Here is a 14,902-nt window from a genome sequence, read left to right as displayed (position 1 = left end):
TCCATGAAATAAAAGGGGTTTATTTAACTTACAAAGGTAAACTAACAATGACTCTCTCCTTTCTATACATACTTTATACCTTTACATCGTCTTTGAGGAAGGCAAAGTTATAAGAGAAAGGTGCATGAAATGCCATTATATTTTACAGTACAATACACACAAAACTCTGCATTAAAAATAATAGGACAACTTGGATGACAGGTAAATACACAGACAGTCAGTAGTCCTGGATAGCTTATTAACAATGTGTTTACAACAGAGAAAATACATCAAAATAAGACAACACCGCTTAGTATTTTACAAGCCAACAATATTCAACTCTGCATAGTTATACATATGCTGTGTAATAATTTAGTTTATATCGCTTTCCACTATTCACTATCTGGCCACAGGAAGCCTGACATTCATTTTATAATGTGTTACTGTGAAATCTATCAGACCAGTGCTTAGATCCTGTTCGGATCTGTTCAATGCCAGATAGATGGGCATCCAGCAGGTTGTAATCATTTATGTGCGCAGACTTAAAAAAAAATGCAGAAAAAAAAAAAAAAAAAAAAAGACTAAAAGCATGAATGCAGAGAACTATGGTCACGTTCACTACAACCAACACATAGATTTCAAAGAATAAAAACGACTTAAAGCCAACATTTCATACGGACAAGTGGTCATGTGCAAAGTAAAGGTTCTGGTAAACAACAGTTAAAGTGTGCAAATTACAATGTCTGATAACAAAATATAAATAAAACGATATAAAACAATAAAAAGATGCCCAAGGAAGGATAATAATGATAATAATCACCGGCTCAAAAATAGACGAAGGGTCTTCTGGCCCTAGACAGCTATAAATGAGTTTTAGGTAAATTTCAGTACTGCCCATCTTGGTTGTTGTATCTGAAAGAGACGCTACACATACATTACCTTCATTGGAAATTTGAGAAAAAACAGAGACATGCCTTCTGAAAAACACAAGAGTCTGGAAGCAAATGTCTAGAATATGTGTAAACAGTTTAAAAAGTTAAAAAAGGAAAGAACTTCAAAGTTTTACTCTCTAAAGTGACCACAAGGAGAAGGTGAATGACAACCTTTTTGGTGGACTTGGATCCATCTATGATTTGTGTATATGTACTTGACTCCAGTGATTCTCCTGCGGTGTAGAGTGGTTACGTGTTTGCAGGCATTTACGACTAAAACCATGTAAACCTTAAAGATCACTGCATCCCTTTTGGTCCTTTGTCCATCCCTTTTTATAATCAATCTATAAACCATAAAGATTACAGCAGTTTATGGTGTTCTGATCTACCTCAAAATAAATTGTAGCATCTCAACAAGAAATGTGGATGATGCTAAAAAGTTCTTGCACGCGTGCCCGAGGCTCACCAGGAAAACCTTCATGTACTCGGTATTACAGATCTATATGGCAGACATGCATATCCATTTTGTTCAGCAGCACGAAACCTGGCTCTAATGTGAAGAAACCCTTTTATGCCTCTCCCCTAAGAAGCTTCTAACGCCTCAGTTTCTAAATCTTCCTACACATTTTGCATCAGTGGATTGACATCTGGCGGTGGAGACGAGCCTAAAAGTTGAAATGTCTAGAGAATATCGAAAATGCCCGACTGGGTCCTCAAGGCAGTAGGCAACATCCGCATTTTCAGAGTGCCATCTGCTCCACAGGAAAAGATTCTCTTTTTCTCTCCTACTTCAATCTGCATGACACCAGCACCAATATTCCGGAATATGGACTGCTTTGCATGCTCATTTTTAAAGGAATGAAGTAGACCATGGCCTGTTAACTTCCATACCTGCATCAAATAAGACAATTGTTTTAGAAATTGTTTTAGTGGATCTTTATATAATGTGACACAATCAGGCACATACGGGACAAGTCTATGTTTTACCTTCATATTTCCCTCTGCTGAGCCAGTGACAAAACATTCTTCAGAAATATCCAGGGCAAGAGCTTTTACTGCAGAGTCGTGGGCCTGGAACGTATGAAGGATCTGCCTTTGTCTAATGTCGAAGATACAGACGTACCCTTTCCTGCCACCGGTTATCAAGAGCTGCTGTTTTGGTGCATATTGAAGAACGGTGGCACCATTATCATGGCAGTTGAAAGCTAAAATAGAAGAAAAATCATTACAGAATAGTCAAAGTTACAGGCACAACACCTATACGAATGATAGGTGGATTTTATATTAGTGACAGAAGATTTTGTCCCGTGTGAAGAGTGTTTGTGGTACATCCTACAGGAAGTCTCATTTTCTCCTGCATAATTCCATGTCCTATTTGTTAGGTCTGAGTGAGATCAGTGCTGAAACTAACAGCACTGATATCTCCAGAACTGTGGTGCCCACCGGGAAAGCTGAGTGTCCTGAATTCAATGCACTGTCGGGATCACACACAAACATTGGACGCAACGACATAATTCATAGCTTCCGGGCCCCAATACAAAATCTGTAACAGGGCCTTTTGGGGTCTCTTAAGGTCCAGGGCCTGTCTGCAACTGCTATCACTGCACCCACTATATCTATTTCCATTATTGGACGCCTCTATTAGTAAACATTAGGATATTTTTAATTCAGGACTAGCTGGTGGTTTAGTGTTCATAAGTCATGTGACTGTGGCATCTACATTACAATACAATACCCTTTATTAGCATATAAACACAGTACTGTAGTTATTTCTTACCATGAACAAGACTGTTACTTGGTGATATCAAAGTGTCCCACAGACAAACATTTCTAAAACAAATAAATACAGTGTTAAAATAAAATAGTCATGATATAGGCAGCAGAAACTTAGTGTAACGCATAGGAAAGGTATAACGTCCAAGCAACAGGGATCTCAGTTGCAAGATGAAAGTGATTTTTATTTTTATAGGATAACACTAAGGTAAAACAATGCTCAATGAATGGACAGGTATTTACAGGTATCACACATACGTATAGGTAGTCTGGAAATTATTATTTGGTCAGTTTATTTTTTAGAATATAGCCCATACAGTGCTCAGTAAGCCAAGGGTTACTCTCATGCCCCGGCAACCAATCAGAAGGCAAAATGTAGTGTTCTATGGATATCCTGGTAAGACAAGTGCAGCTTGAGTCTGGCAGAACGAGAGCTAGTTGCACAGAGTAGTCGTATAGGGCAAGGGGACAGGTGTCGTCTTTATGAGACAACCCCTTTAATTGTTTACACTTCATTGTTTACACTGCGTTTCCATAACCAAAGGACCTGGTGATGGTCTTATCTCTCCGCCCAGCCCTGCTCTCAGGGAGGAGGGGGGCTGAGTGCTCAAAGCAGCTTATATTTCTGAGCTATTTATCTCCCTCTTCCAGTTATCAGGTCTGCTAATTGAATTTTGCTGGTAAGGGCTGAGATAGGGAGTCTGCTACCACTGTATGTAAGCACAGACCTAAAACGTTGTTTATTGCAAGCTGACCCTTGGTCCTGTAGCATGTAAATTTGGGATTCTCATCACCTATCAAATCCAGCTCTGCTACATCAGCTTTATATTGTGCATCTTCCAGTGATACTGTGCTAATTTATTTACAACCATCCCTCATTACTGACTGCAAACATGTACTGCTATGAAGAGAGCTAAGCAGAGCTGGCTTTGTCTGGGAGACAGCAAGTCAAACCCCGACCAAAAAAAACCCTGCGAAAACCAGGAAGTGAACAAAGCAGACAGCCTGCAGGTTGGTGAACAAACAAGTTGGAAATAGCCTTTTAAAAGGCCTATATCTGTATAGAGTTATTATACAATACTACTATACCGGGGAGAATTATTACTGCTCTGCAGACAACTCTTGAATAAAAACATATGATAAAGACTAGTACCACTAGTACCAATAATACATAATATACAAGTCTCAGATAGTAAAATACTTCCATTACCACTACATAGTGACACAAAGATAATAGTAGTTCACACCAAAAAGTAACTCTGCATTCACACAACAAAGTTTCTCCCAGGACTCTTAGCATTATAGGTATCTACAGTCCGACCTATAGTCACTACCAAACAATATATCACTGGGTCGTAGGAACTCCTGACATTATAGGTAACTAAACTGCTAGGAGTTCCTCTTCCGGCATACTGTTCACATTGATAAATCTGGTGAACACATGGACTGAATTTGACGGCTGAAACTCTGCCGTGTGAATGCGGGGTAATAGTGCCCACATGCTTGTATCCTAATAAAAATCAGATCAATTAAAAAACTGATTTAATATCATCCCCTTTCTGCCCCCAAAACAGTAATAACCCTTTTTTACTGACACAGAATACAAATGACCATCTTATTAGTTATTATAAATAATAGTCCTTGCATATAAATAATAGTCTCCCCTTATCAGTAACAGTACCCCCTATCTAAACAATAGTTCCACAGCATTATTAGTACTCTTTACTTTTAAAGGGGGCTAATTAGAAGGAAGAATTATTAATATTAAATCTGGGGGAACTATTATTTATAGGGGGGAGGGGGGGGGGGTCAATTTATAAGAGCTTCCCCGTATAAATTGTTCCCCCTTAGAAATAATAGTTTCCCTGCTGCCTTATTAATAAAAGTTCTTCCATATAAATACTTCTACATAATAGTTCCTCCAGCCTTATTATTAATAGTTCCTCTTTACGTATAAGGGGTTATTTATTGTTCGTATAGTGTCCCCTTCATATCCTTTAATAACGCCCTGATGAGTGGAGCAGTCGGAGTCTCCCCTGCCTCACTATCTGCCTACACTCAAACTACACAGCTCTATATTATGTATACTATTACTTCATACAATGTTGCTTAGCTACCAAGACGAAACTTCTAGAGGTTAGTAGCCTTCAGATTTACCCATGAACTCATTTTAAAGATCGACATGAAACAATAAAGAACATGGACTGAATACATTATGGAAATCGGTTCTCTCCTTGGGAACATTTATACTGGTATATGTACAATACAGAGGACATTTACTTCCACTGTGCAAAATGGAAATTCTCTAAGAATTGACAGGCAAATGCACAAAACTGTGAAACGTTATCAGAAACAATGAAAGGTTAAAACTTAACGAAAAAAAACCACATTATTTGTAGTTTGTCAGGATTTGCCATGAAATGTGAACTATGACATGCATCTTACCTATTATCATTGGATTGTCCTGTTGTAGCAACCAAACTCGATGAGGTAATAAATGCAAAGTCACTTGTGGTTTTAGTATGACACTGCCAAGTCTGAAACAAATGCAATACATAAAAAAATATATGGAAGGAAATTTCTGGGAATATTATAAGTTATTGTGATTGTCAGCTAATATTTGATACACATACAAGACCAAGATGATCAAATGTCGGGCAACCTAAAAACAGATTTCTCTCTTGAGTTGCATTTGATGAATATTATAGTCATTTTTAGTGAATGTGTTTAATAACTGCACATGTAACCAACACTAGGACAAAGGATTACTGACAATATAGACCTAGCTGGGCCAAGTTTACTAAACTAGGGGAAAGACTGTCAAAAGCATCACTTTCCACGTCACATACATTAACCAACACTTGTACGTAACAATGTGGTGAAACATAATGTCTAAAAATAGCTTAAACTAATCATAACAACCCACAGGTCACGTATACTGTGAAAAAACAATGGTGAATTGCTTTTCCCCACCCTTACCCCCGGCCACCCCCTCCCCAAAAAAGAATTACTCTAGACCAGGGGTGCCCAATACGTCGATCGCGATCTACTGGTAGATCGCAATGGACGTATGGGTCGATCGCGGGATGCAGCCAGGGATCCCCGGTGTCTGCTTGTTCACAGTGCAGGCTGAGAGTCGACTCTCAGCCTGCGCTGTGAACAAGCACTCCGGACACTTGCAGGCCGCTCTTAGGGATGGAGGGGGCCGGGGTGCTGCTTGTTCACATCTACGGACACTGGCAGGCGGGGAAGCCGCAGCCCCAGCCTGCCAGTGTCCAGAGATAACTCTCAGCCTGCGCTGTGAATAAGCAGACAGCTGGGATCCCTGGGCGGCCACAGAATGCTGCTGTCTCCTGCTCTCACGCTCCGTCCGCCCCCGCCCACAAGAAGTGGGTAGTAGATCTTTCAACTTGGTCATGTTATAAAGTAGCTCACATGCTGACAAAGTGTGAGCACCCCTGCTCTAGACTATGTATAATGGATCCATTGTCTGCTCTTCTTCAAATAGAATTAAAAAAAAAATTGTTGTGTTATGAAGTCCTAATGTCAGGAACCATGACAGAAGCCCAGTTCACATTACAGCCAATGACGCTGTACATATCAGTTGTGCAACAAATCCACTGCTTCTATTATTTTTGATCTGCTCTCATAACAGTGATGTGAAGGAAGCCTTAGCTACAAACTGGTACACTAGTACAGTCTTCTCATAGGCATATTTGGTTTGTGGCATACAAGTCATATTTACTAGTGCGATTCTAAGCATCATACTTATCTATGATACCAAGAGTCCCACCTCATCGCAGGACTATTATCTTGTACGACTGACATCCGGTCTGTATCTCACGTACAGAATATGCCCATGTGAAGCTGGTCTTACTGGTATAGTAAAAGATGCCTATGCATAGTAAAATGTGCTACACGCTACTACAATAAAAAATAAAAATATGTAGTTATTGATTTTTAAATCACTTTAAATCTGGCATATTTTAGTTTGACGTGCCTTTGGTCCTACAAGTGGAATAATAAATTTTTTTTAATAAGCCAAACAAATCAAAAACATAAGTCACAAAACCCTATTTAGCAACTTATTGACGCCAGAATTTCACGCATGACTTGATGGATTCCCCCAATTTATTTTCACATATGTGGAACCTAACCCACAATGTGGAAAAGCAAGGTCTATGCTACATTTCCTTCCAGAAGCACACTGGTTAAATCCGTCAAGATGTACCACTCTGCAATCAGGAAGCTTTAGAGAAAAAAAAATGGCTGATTACTTTGAGTTTTACGGAAAAAAGTAACGTAATTGTGCAGAATATACTAACGGAGTCACAGAAATAGCATGCGAGTAATTTTAAGGTTTGCTGGAAGCCCATGATTATAATTGAATTCAACATCTTCAATGTGAATACATAATCGAAACCATTATAATGGGAAAGTTTAATCCGGTTATCGCTCCGTCTGCAGCTGTAAACAGAAAAACTCCTTTTCTAACTATACCTTGGTAATTTTTTTAGGTACTTGGCCATGGACGTGCACAGCACTAGCTTCTGGATGAAAGGGTTCTCAGTTCAGACCAGTGCTGAAAGCCATAACCAGAATAAAAGTTCCTGATTTTACTTTAAATCTCAAAAAAATAAAATAAAAATGGGAATGCAGCATTTTCATCGTCAAGTGTAACCTTGACTTTGTCCTGACGACAGAAAGCCTGATAAACTAGACTAAAATGAATATTATACAAGTGTGCCCATTTATCACACATCTGTAGACTACACAGGCTCACTACCATACAATAAATGATTAAGAGAAACCTTTCAGGAAAATGGACTTTGTAGATGCAGTTAAAGGGCTATACATACACACACATTTTATAATTTTATATATATATATATATATATATATATATATATATATATATATACATACATACTGTATATATACACATATATATGGGTGTGTTCGTCATTCAGATATTACTGCCCCATTTTAAAGATAGGTTATCAATATAAAAATCTTTTACGACTCCTTTAAACAGAAATTGGTAGAATTTGTGCAAGGGATACACATGAGTATTTTTTTTTCATAGTACGCAACAAATGTCTGATTTCAAGATGATATTCTGCATTATTAAAATGGTTTAATAAAGCTGGGATTACTTCGTTATATAATCAGCAGTTTGGACAACCTACAAAACAAATAAGACTTTAATAGAATGTGTATAAGTGTGAAGGTGTACAGACTGTGACCTTCTTTAGATAAGTGAAGTCCTTCATATTATCAGGGGAATGTTCAAGAATTGCGTAACTGTTCATTCTAGTGATGCTGTGTGTATTGATGTAATTGTAGGGACTGTGGCATATTACAGCATGGGCAGCACTGTATAGTAGTCTGCTGTCTAGACCTTGTCTTAGATTGTTTCTGTCCTAGGGTTAAGTCAGTAGTCTGCTGCCTGGTTCTTGCCTTGAAATAGGGCTCTCTTAGCAATGGTGATATGTCCCCCTTACCCCCCACAGTAGAAGGCCTCAAGCCACAGCAAGATAACTGGGGAACCTGCTGGGCAATTCAGAAGATGGGGCTCAGAGAGGAAAGATACTGGTTGGCGTGACTCTGCACTTACAGTAGATGTCATCTTAGACACCCAATGTGAAAATAAATATAGTAGTTTCTTAAATTCTACCAACTATATATTATACGAATGTGTAGCCTGTACTATAACGGTCTCCATAAAGTACAATGAGTGCACTGTGCCATGCTAGGATGAACTCACTTTTACATTTGGGCCATTACAAGCATGTATGAAAAATTTACAGGGTAAGCCCTTTTTGGGACGGTGAGTGACAACAATGTCTGTAAGGCATTTGGAATAGGTTGGTGCTATATAATAAGCAAAATAAAGGAAAATAAAATCTCTCGGATATGCCATTAGTGCTGGAGACCAGTTACTGTTTTTCCTACACATTGGTCTTCAACAAACTGCATTGTGGCCCAATTCATTACTAAAAAACGATGCCGCAGTTTCTCTACACAGGGCCACTGAGCATATGTGGAAGTGCCATCATTCAATGAAATAGGAAGACGTCTTTGAAAATACCTCAATAATTATTTTTCTAAAGATATAGAATTCATAAAAAAATAGATTCTTCCAGATAATATACTGATAAACTAGAGTTACTTACCAAGTAAGGTTTAGGACTGGAGACTGTCTGATTAACTTGCCAAATGCTCAAGAATCCTTCTCCATCAGCAACACCGCACTGCAGATGACAAAGCCACATTATATTACAATGACAGAAAACTGGGGCCTATCTGATCAACATAATCTTGGGCCCTGCCAATTCAACTGTATCAATAACAGAATGAAAACAATGACAAACCTTATTGCCTTGGGAATTAAAGTACAATCTTGTAACACGGGCGTTCCCAGCTTGACGGAAACAAATAAGCTGCTGGGGCCGACTCCACTCAAACATGCGGACACTGCCATCTTGAGCTCCAGTAAGATCTAGCATAAATGACATTTCATAAAAATTGGAAATTGTGTAAAAATTTTAATTTTTTGGACACACTAGATTTTCAGTCAGGGTACTTACAGTACTGGTGGACAGGGTGCGATGCCATTCTTTTAACATTATTTAAATTCCTTTTTATCAGCTTTCAGAAGAGAGAGAGAAAAGAAAAACTACATATAAGAGATCTATATATTTGAAAAGCTCCTTGAGGGTTAGAATAAATGAGGCAAATGTATGACAGTGCTGCATCCACAGCCCCTCCTCCACAGCGTGCGGCCCACTGGTCACAGTGCTGGATCCTGGGCTAGCTACATTGTGTGTCCTTACCCTCAAAATACACTGCATAATCTAAGTAACATTTACATGAAAATTACGTCATGCATCTAGCACATTATGCACCGTACATTGGACATTTGATTTGTCCGGCATACTTGTAAGCAACCCTAATTAACCCCTTAAAGGGTTGTGCAGGACTTCAAAAACATGGCTGCTTTCTTCTCAGAAAGTGACATCATGTCCATTAATCACAGGGCCATGCTGCAGCTCAGTCCCATTCATCTTAATTGGATGGAACTGCGGTATTGCCAAATGTCAAACAGACGTGAAGTCACTTCCTGAGAAGAAGAAAGCAGCCATGTTTTTGAAGTCCTGAACAATGACTTAAAGAGGACCTTTCATGGTTTGGGGCACAGGCAGTTCTATATACTGCTGGAAGGCCGACATTGCGCTGAATTCAGCAACACCGCATCTGTGCCACGGGTGAAGAGCTTTAGGTCTCGATACCGTAGCTCTTTACAGTCTGAAGGGCGTTCCTGACAGTCAGCCAGGTACATCCTGCTTCAAAGCAGCACCTATCGCGCTGTACAGTGTGAGCAGGGAGGAACTCCTCCTCCCCTCCTGATAATACTCGTCTATGGACAAGCACTGTGAGAAGAGGGAGGAGGCGTTCCTCCCCGCTCACACTGTACAGTGCGATAGGCGCTGCTGTGGAGAAGGACGTACCTGGCTGACTGTCAGGAACGCGCTTCTGACTGTAAAGAGCTACGGTACTGGGACAGAAAGCTCTTTACCCAGGGCACAGATCGTATATAGCAGCAGCAGTATATAGAATTGCCTGTGCCCCAAACCATGAAAGGTCCTCTTTAAAGAATTGCTACTAGGCTGATCCTTAATTTTTCAGTAAATGTAACTTGAGGGCTTGTTTATCATGACAATTTCTTTATTTTATGTATCAATTAACTTTCAGAAATGTTTTTGGAAGGAAATGAAACAATTCTGCCATTTTTTTTCTCCTTTTTCTTATTTTTGTGAAGCAAAGATAATATAAAAAGAATAATTCCATACAAACAAGAAAATCCAAAATATGCATGCAAGTATGTTTTTCCATTAAAATGGGGAGGGGGAGATGAGCCTCTGTATTTACTGGTTACATTTTGGGGTACTTAAAAATTTACTAACTAATTTTTACAAAAATGAGAAAACAGCCCCTATCCTCGCAATAGATAATAAATTAACAAGAAGTATCTAAGGACACTTTTACACGGCAGTATATTTTGCATCATTATTTGTAAACCAAAGTGAACCATGAGCAGGTCCAAAATATGGAAGAGGTAGAAATCTTTCCATTCTAGATTTTTTTTGGCGTAAGTTCCATTCTTCCTTATGGCTTCCAAAACAATGAAGCAAAATACTGATTAAGGCCGGGGCCACACGGGACATAAACACCACAATTTGCACACGGCGGCAAAGTGGATGGAATCCCATGCCCACTTTGCCATAAAATCCGCGGTGCAGACATGACGCGATATCCAAAACCCGCACAATTTTGGAAATCGCAGCATGTCAATTATATCTATGGAAATACTGGTGGTTTCCCCATAGGTATAATTGTAACAAGGTTCGCAGAGGAAAACTCCGCAAACTCTCTGTTTAAAGTGCTACAGGAAGAACCGTGATGCGTTGCTGTCACGGTTTTTCCTACAGCGCGTTTTTGCTGTGGGTTTTTGATGTGGGGCTTTAGCCTAAAGGGGTTTCCTGGTTCCTGGAATGACTTTAGTATCGCTCACCAAATCTCAGCTGTCCAGCTGATTGCAAACGTACATATTTTGCCCAAAAATTACAACAACAACAAATCGTTGTGGCAGGATGTGGCCAGGTCCTGTTATATTGGTTGAAGGGGAATGAAGTGCTAGTACTAGTTGGGTATATAGGTGCTAGATAGCCTGCCTGCTGCCTGATCAAATAGTATGGGCATCACTAATAGGCTGTAAGTCAACACTGTGCACCTTGCATTATATGGCACCATATACAAATCTCATCTGAGTCCATTAGGAAAACTAGGCAAACACAGTTCATGGACTGATGTGTAAGGGGATGTTTTATCAGTATTTTTCACCTGTGAGCCTCCTCCATATACCATTTAGGCTTTCTGCATCCTGAAGCAAACCACTGCTTCACCGAATATCAGGTAAATGTGACCGATTTTCAGTAATATGATTTATAAGTAGGGGCTGGGCAAATACGACCAAATTCAAAATCACAACTAATTGAATATTTTATCCCTTTTTATATGCCACAATCCCTATTTATAGGTTTTGATTATTAACATATTAGCAATCCTGGTTGGACAATGTACAGATAGTGATGTATCCTTTAGCAAGTGGCTGTGGAAGGCTGTATCCAGATCATATTTTTATTACATCCATTTAACGGTTGCAAAAAAGGATGTAAGTTTACCATCAGTTTTGGTTATTTTTCGATTAATCGCCCAATTATTATTATTATATAAATATGCCTTGCCATTGTGGTTCTGGCAGTAGTATTTCAATATTTCATATCTCAAAACACTATTGCCTGTCGGTGTTAGGGTAACTTTACACCATAGTAAGTCAATTTTAATGTGCTGCATGGCATACATATATTTTTTACTGGATGAGACTACATGCAGTTGTGAAACTGGCACAGAAGGTTGCAGTTTCCATGAAGAAAAAAACAAAAACCTTCTTGATTTTACTTGAAGCAATTTTTGAGGCCGCCCTTCTTGCCAGTCAAGTTCAAATGCTGCAGTTGCATTTCGACAGCACCATTTAAGAAGAGAAATGGCAGGAATAACCCTTTGTGTCTGTATGAGCCCCTGCCTACACAGCATGGAGCCTTTGGACAAGGCATTCCATGATGTCAATAATGTAATTAAATCTCCTTACAATTTAAGACTTTTTAACAACCATATTAATATATATATGAGTAATTATCATGAAACCTGCAAAATATACATACAATGCCCGCTCCTGTGCTTGTCTGTCCACTCCCCAGCCAAGGCATGGATGAAGATGGCTGCATCTGTCCTAGGTGAAAGGGAGTCACACCGGACTGATGAATGGCTGTAGTAGACCCTCTGAAGTCGTCATCAGAACTAAGGGGAACAGCAGAATAATTAGAATGATCAGATTTATTCTAAACATCTAAAAAAATAGACATTGAGAGAGGCTGACCTTTTAGATTCTCTGTCATATTCCTCTCCAATCCATATGTAAGGTTGAGCAGCCAAAAGACTTGACACATCCAGTTCTTGCACATCGTGTGTAGAAGCCAGGACAATTTCATTGTTGTTAGCCTTAAGAAAAAAACAAAACAAAAAAATTCTTTAGGTCTAATTTAATAAAACAATTTTTTTTTTTTTTTTTAAAGTAGTAAGCCATAAAGCATAAGTAAACCAAATAAAACTATCATGGTGAAAATTGGTGACCATAATCTAGAATTTTAATGCATGGCCTTTCAAAAAAAAAAAAAATAACCCCAATATGAAAAGATTTTCTGCTCCTGACATGGCTCAATCTTCTGCCCCGGTCGAGCACATTCTGCCACATCCACTTAAAGGGATTCTACCATTAAACTACTTTTTTTTCTAATGAACACGTCGGAATAGCCTTAAGAAAGGCTATTCGTCTCCTACCTTTAGACGTGGTCTCCGCCGCGCCGTTCCGTAGAAATACTGGTTTTAACCGGTATGCAAATGAGCTCTCCGCAGCAATGATGGCGGGCCCCAGCGCTGAAAGGCCGATGACCGCATCCCTATTGCTGCCCGAGAGCTCTTTTCTGCGCCGCCTCCTTCTGCAGCAACTCCGCCTCTTCTGGCTTCTCTTGCTCTTGTAGTTCATTTTTGGGTAGCCGCTGTTGCAGTTCAATACAGGAGCCGGCCGGCGGCCATTTTGGGGTGGACTCTCTATGCTTCTGTATCGAACTACAAGGGCAAGAAAAGCGAGAAGAGGCGGAGTTGCTGTAGAAGAAGGAGGCGGCGCAGGAAAGAGCTCTGGGCAGCAATGGGGACGCGCTCATCGGTGTTTCAGCACTGGGGCCCGCCCTCATTGCTGCGGAGAGCTCATTTGCATACCGGTTAAAATCGGTATTTCTACGGAACGGCGCGGTGGAGACCACGTCTAAAGGTAGGAGACGAATAGCCTTTAAGGCTATTCCGACGTGTTCATTAAAAAAAAAAAGGTAGTTTAATGGTAGAATCCCTTTAAGGAATCGGCCAATGTTTGCTTCTTCTCATCTATTAGAAGGCACTTTTTTGGTCATTTCCTTCTGTCATCACATACTTAATAACAATGGGCAGTACACAGACTATAGTTTAGGCAGAAAAACAACTGTAGTACATCAGAGAAACCTTTTGGGATTTGGTTTTCTGAAAAAATGAAATTATTCTTTATTGTTTGCCTGAATGAGGTCCAATAATGCAATCGGTATTTATTTTGATGGCAATGACTACATCTTGATCTTAAAGCTGTTCAGTTGTGATTTACTTGTGAAGTCTTTGGTCTCATCAATCTTGAATCAATTTTCTTTTGGCCTCAGTCCCATTTGCCCTTAGCTTGTCAATAAGAATGGCAAAAGTGGTCTGTGGGTTATGGACCTCTTTAGAGATGGCCTTAAGCTTCTATAGCTACCGTACTTTGAAATTTTTGGTTCAATGTTTAGTGATGCACAAATGTACTGTGAGAATCCTTCAATTGCCAGTTTGTGATCTACTTTCCTACTGTTCAATTTCCACTTTCATTTATTTGTATTGTATCATTCTGGTTCTGAATTTTACCCTTGTGATACTCGTGCCCCTATTGTTATTTTACTTACTGGCTGCAGATATCTGGCACACATACAACTATATGTTATATATAATATAGATTATATTATAGCCTTCATATAGAAAGTTATTTGGCCAGTAAAGATTAAGAAAAAAATGGTCAGAATGACGGACTGGCATAAAGATAATCATAAACGACAATAACTTCACCAATCCTCTTCTTCTCGCTAGTATAGGAAAAGACTGCCAGCCTGCTGTGACTAGCGACTGTCTGAGCGGACATATCCAATGTGTCAAGAGGGTTTAGGGAACAGAAACCAGTTCAGAACTGATCATGTATCACACGGTAGGTTTTTTTTATTCCATCCAGACAAGTCCTTATAACTTACCCCTCACTTTTTTTTTTTTTTTCAATTTGCTTATATTTACAGTATTTTGCAACCATTTTCATGGCCAATAATGCATAAATAGGACAATTAATATATACAGTCACCTTGTATATTAAGCGTAAATGTCCTTACCTTATTAATCGCAAAAGCCATTATTATATCAGACTCCTTGTGAATTATTTTTGCCTTTCCACCTGGATATCCAAGGTCAGCTTCAACCTGAAAATAAAATCTGTGCAT

The 14,902-nt window shown here is 39.3% G+C and overlaps 1 protein-coding gene across 1 annotated transcript in view; it reads right to left on the bottom strand.

Moving 5' to 3' along the window:
- Positions 1–543: 543 nt before the first annotated feature.
- The window catches only part of DMXL2 (Dmx like 2), an 86,567-nt gene continuing 72,208 nt past the window's right edge, over positions 544–14,902 (bottom strand). Inside the window, exons 35-44 of the mRNA XM_075273440.1 lie at positions 14,795–14,881; positions 12,685–12,806; positions 12,470–12,605; positions 9,275–9,335; positions 9,059–9,186; positions 8,861–8,938; positions 5,130–5,221; positions 2,689–2,741; positions 1,899–2,116; positions 544–1,802 (exon numbers count right to left, since the gene is read on the bottom strand). Coding sequence (XP_075129541.1) covers positions 1,593–1,802; positions 1,899–2,116; positions 2,689–2,741; positions 5,130–5,221; positions 8,861–8,938; positions 9,059–9,186; positions 9,275–9,335; positions 12,470–12,605; positions 12,685–12,806; positions 14,795–14,881 — 1,185 coding nt within the window. The 3' untranslated portion in view covers positions 544–1,592. The remainder of the gene's footprint in view (positions 1,803–1,898; positions 2,117–2,688; positions 2,742–5,129; positions 5,222–8,860; positions 8,939–9,058; positions 9,187–9,274; positions 9,336–12,469; positions 12,606–12,684; positions 12,807–14,794; positions 14,882–14,902) is intronic.

The sequence above is a fragment of the Leptodactylus fuscus genome, chromosome 5 (genome assembly GCF_031893055.1).
Source record: "Leptodactylus fuscus isolate aLepFus1 chromosome 5, aLepFus1.hap2, whole genome shotgun sequence".
NCBI lineage: Eukaryota > Metazoa > Chordata > Amphibia > Anura > Leptodactylidae > Leptodactylus > Leptodactylus fuscus.
The sequence above is the reverse complement of the archived record's forward strand: the minus strand, read 5'-3'. Positions and strand labels throughout refer to the sequence as shown.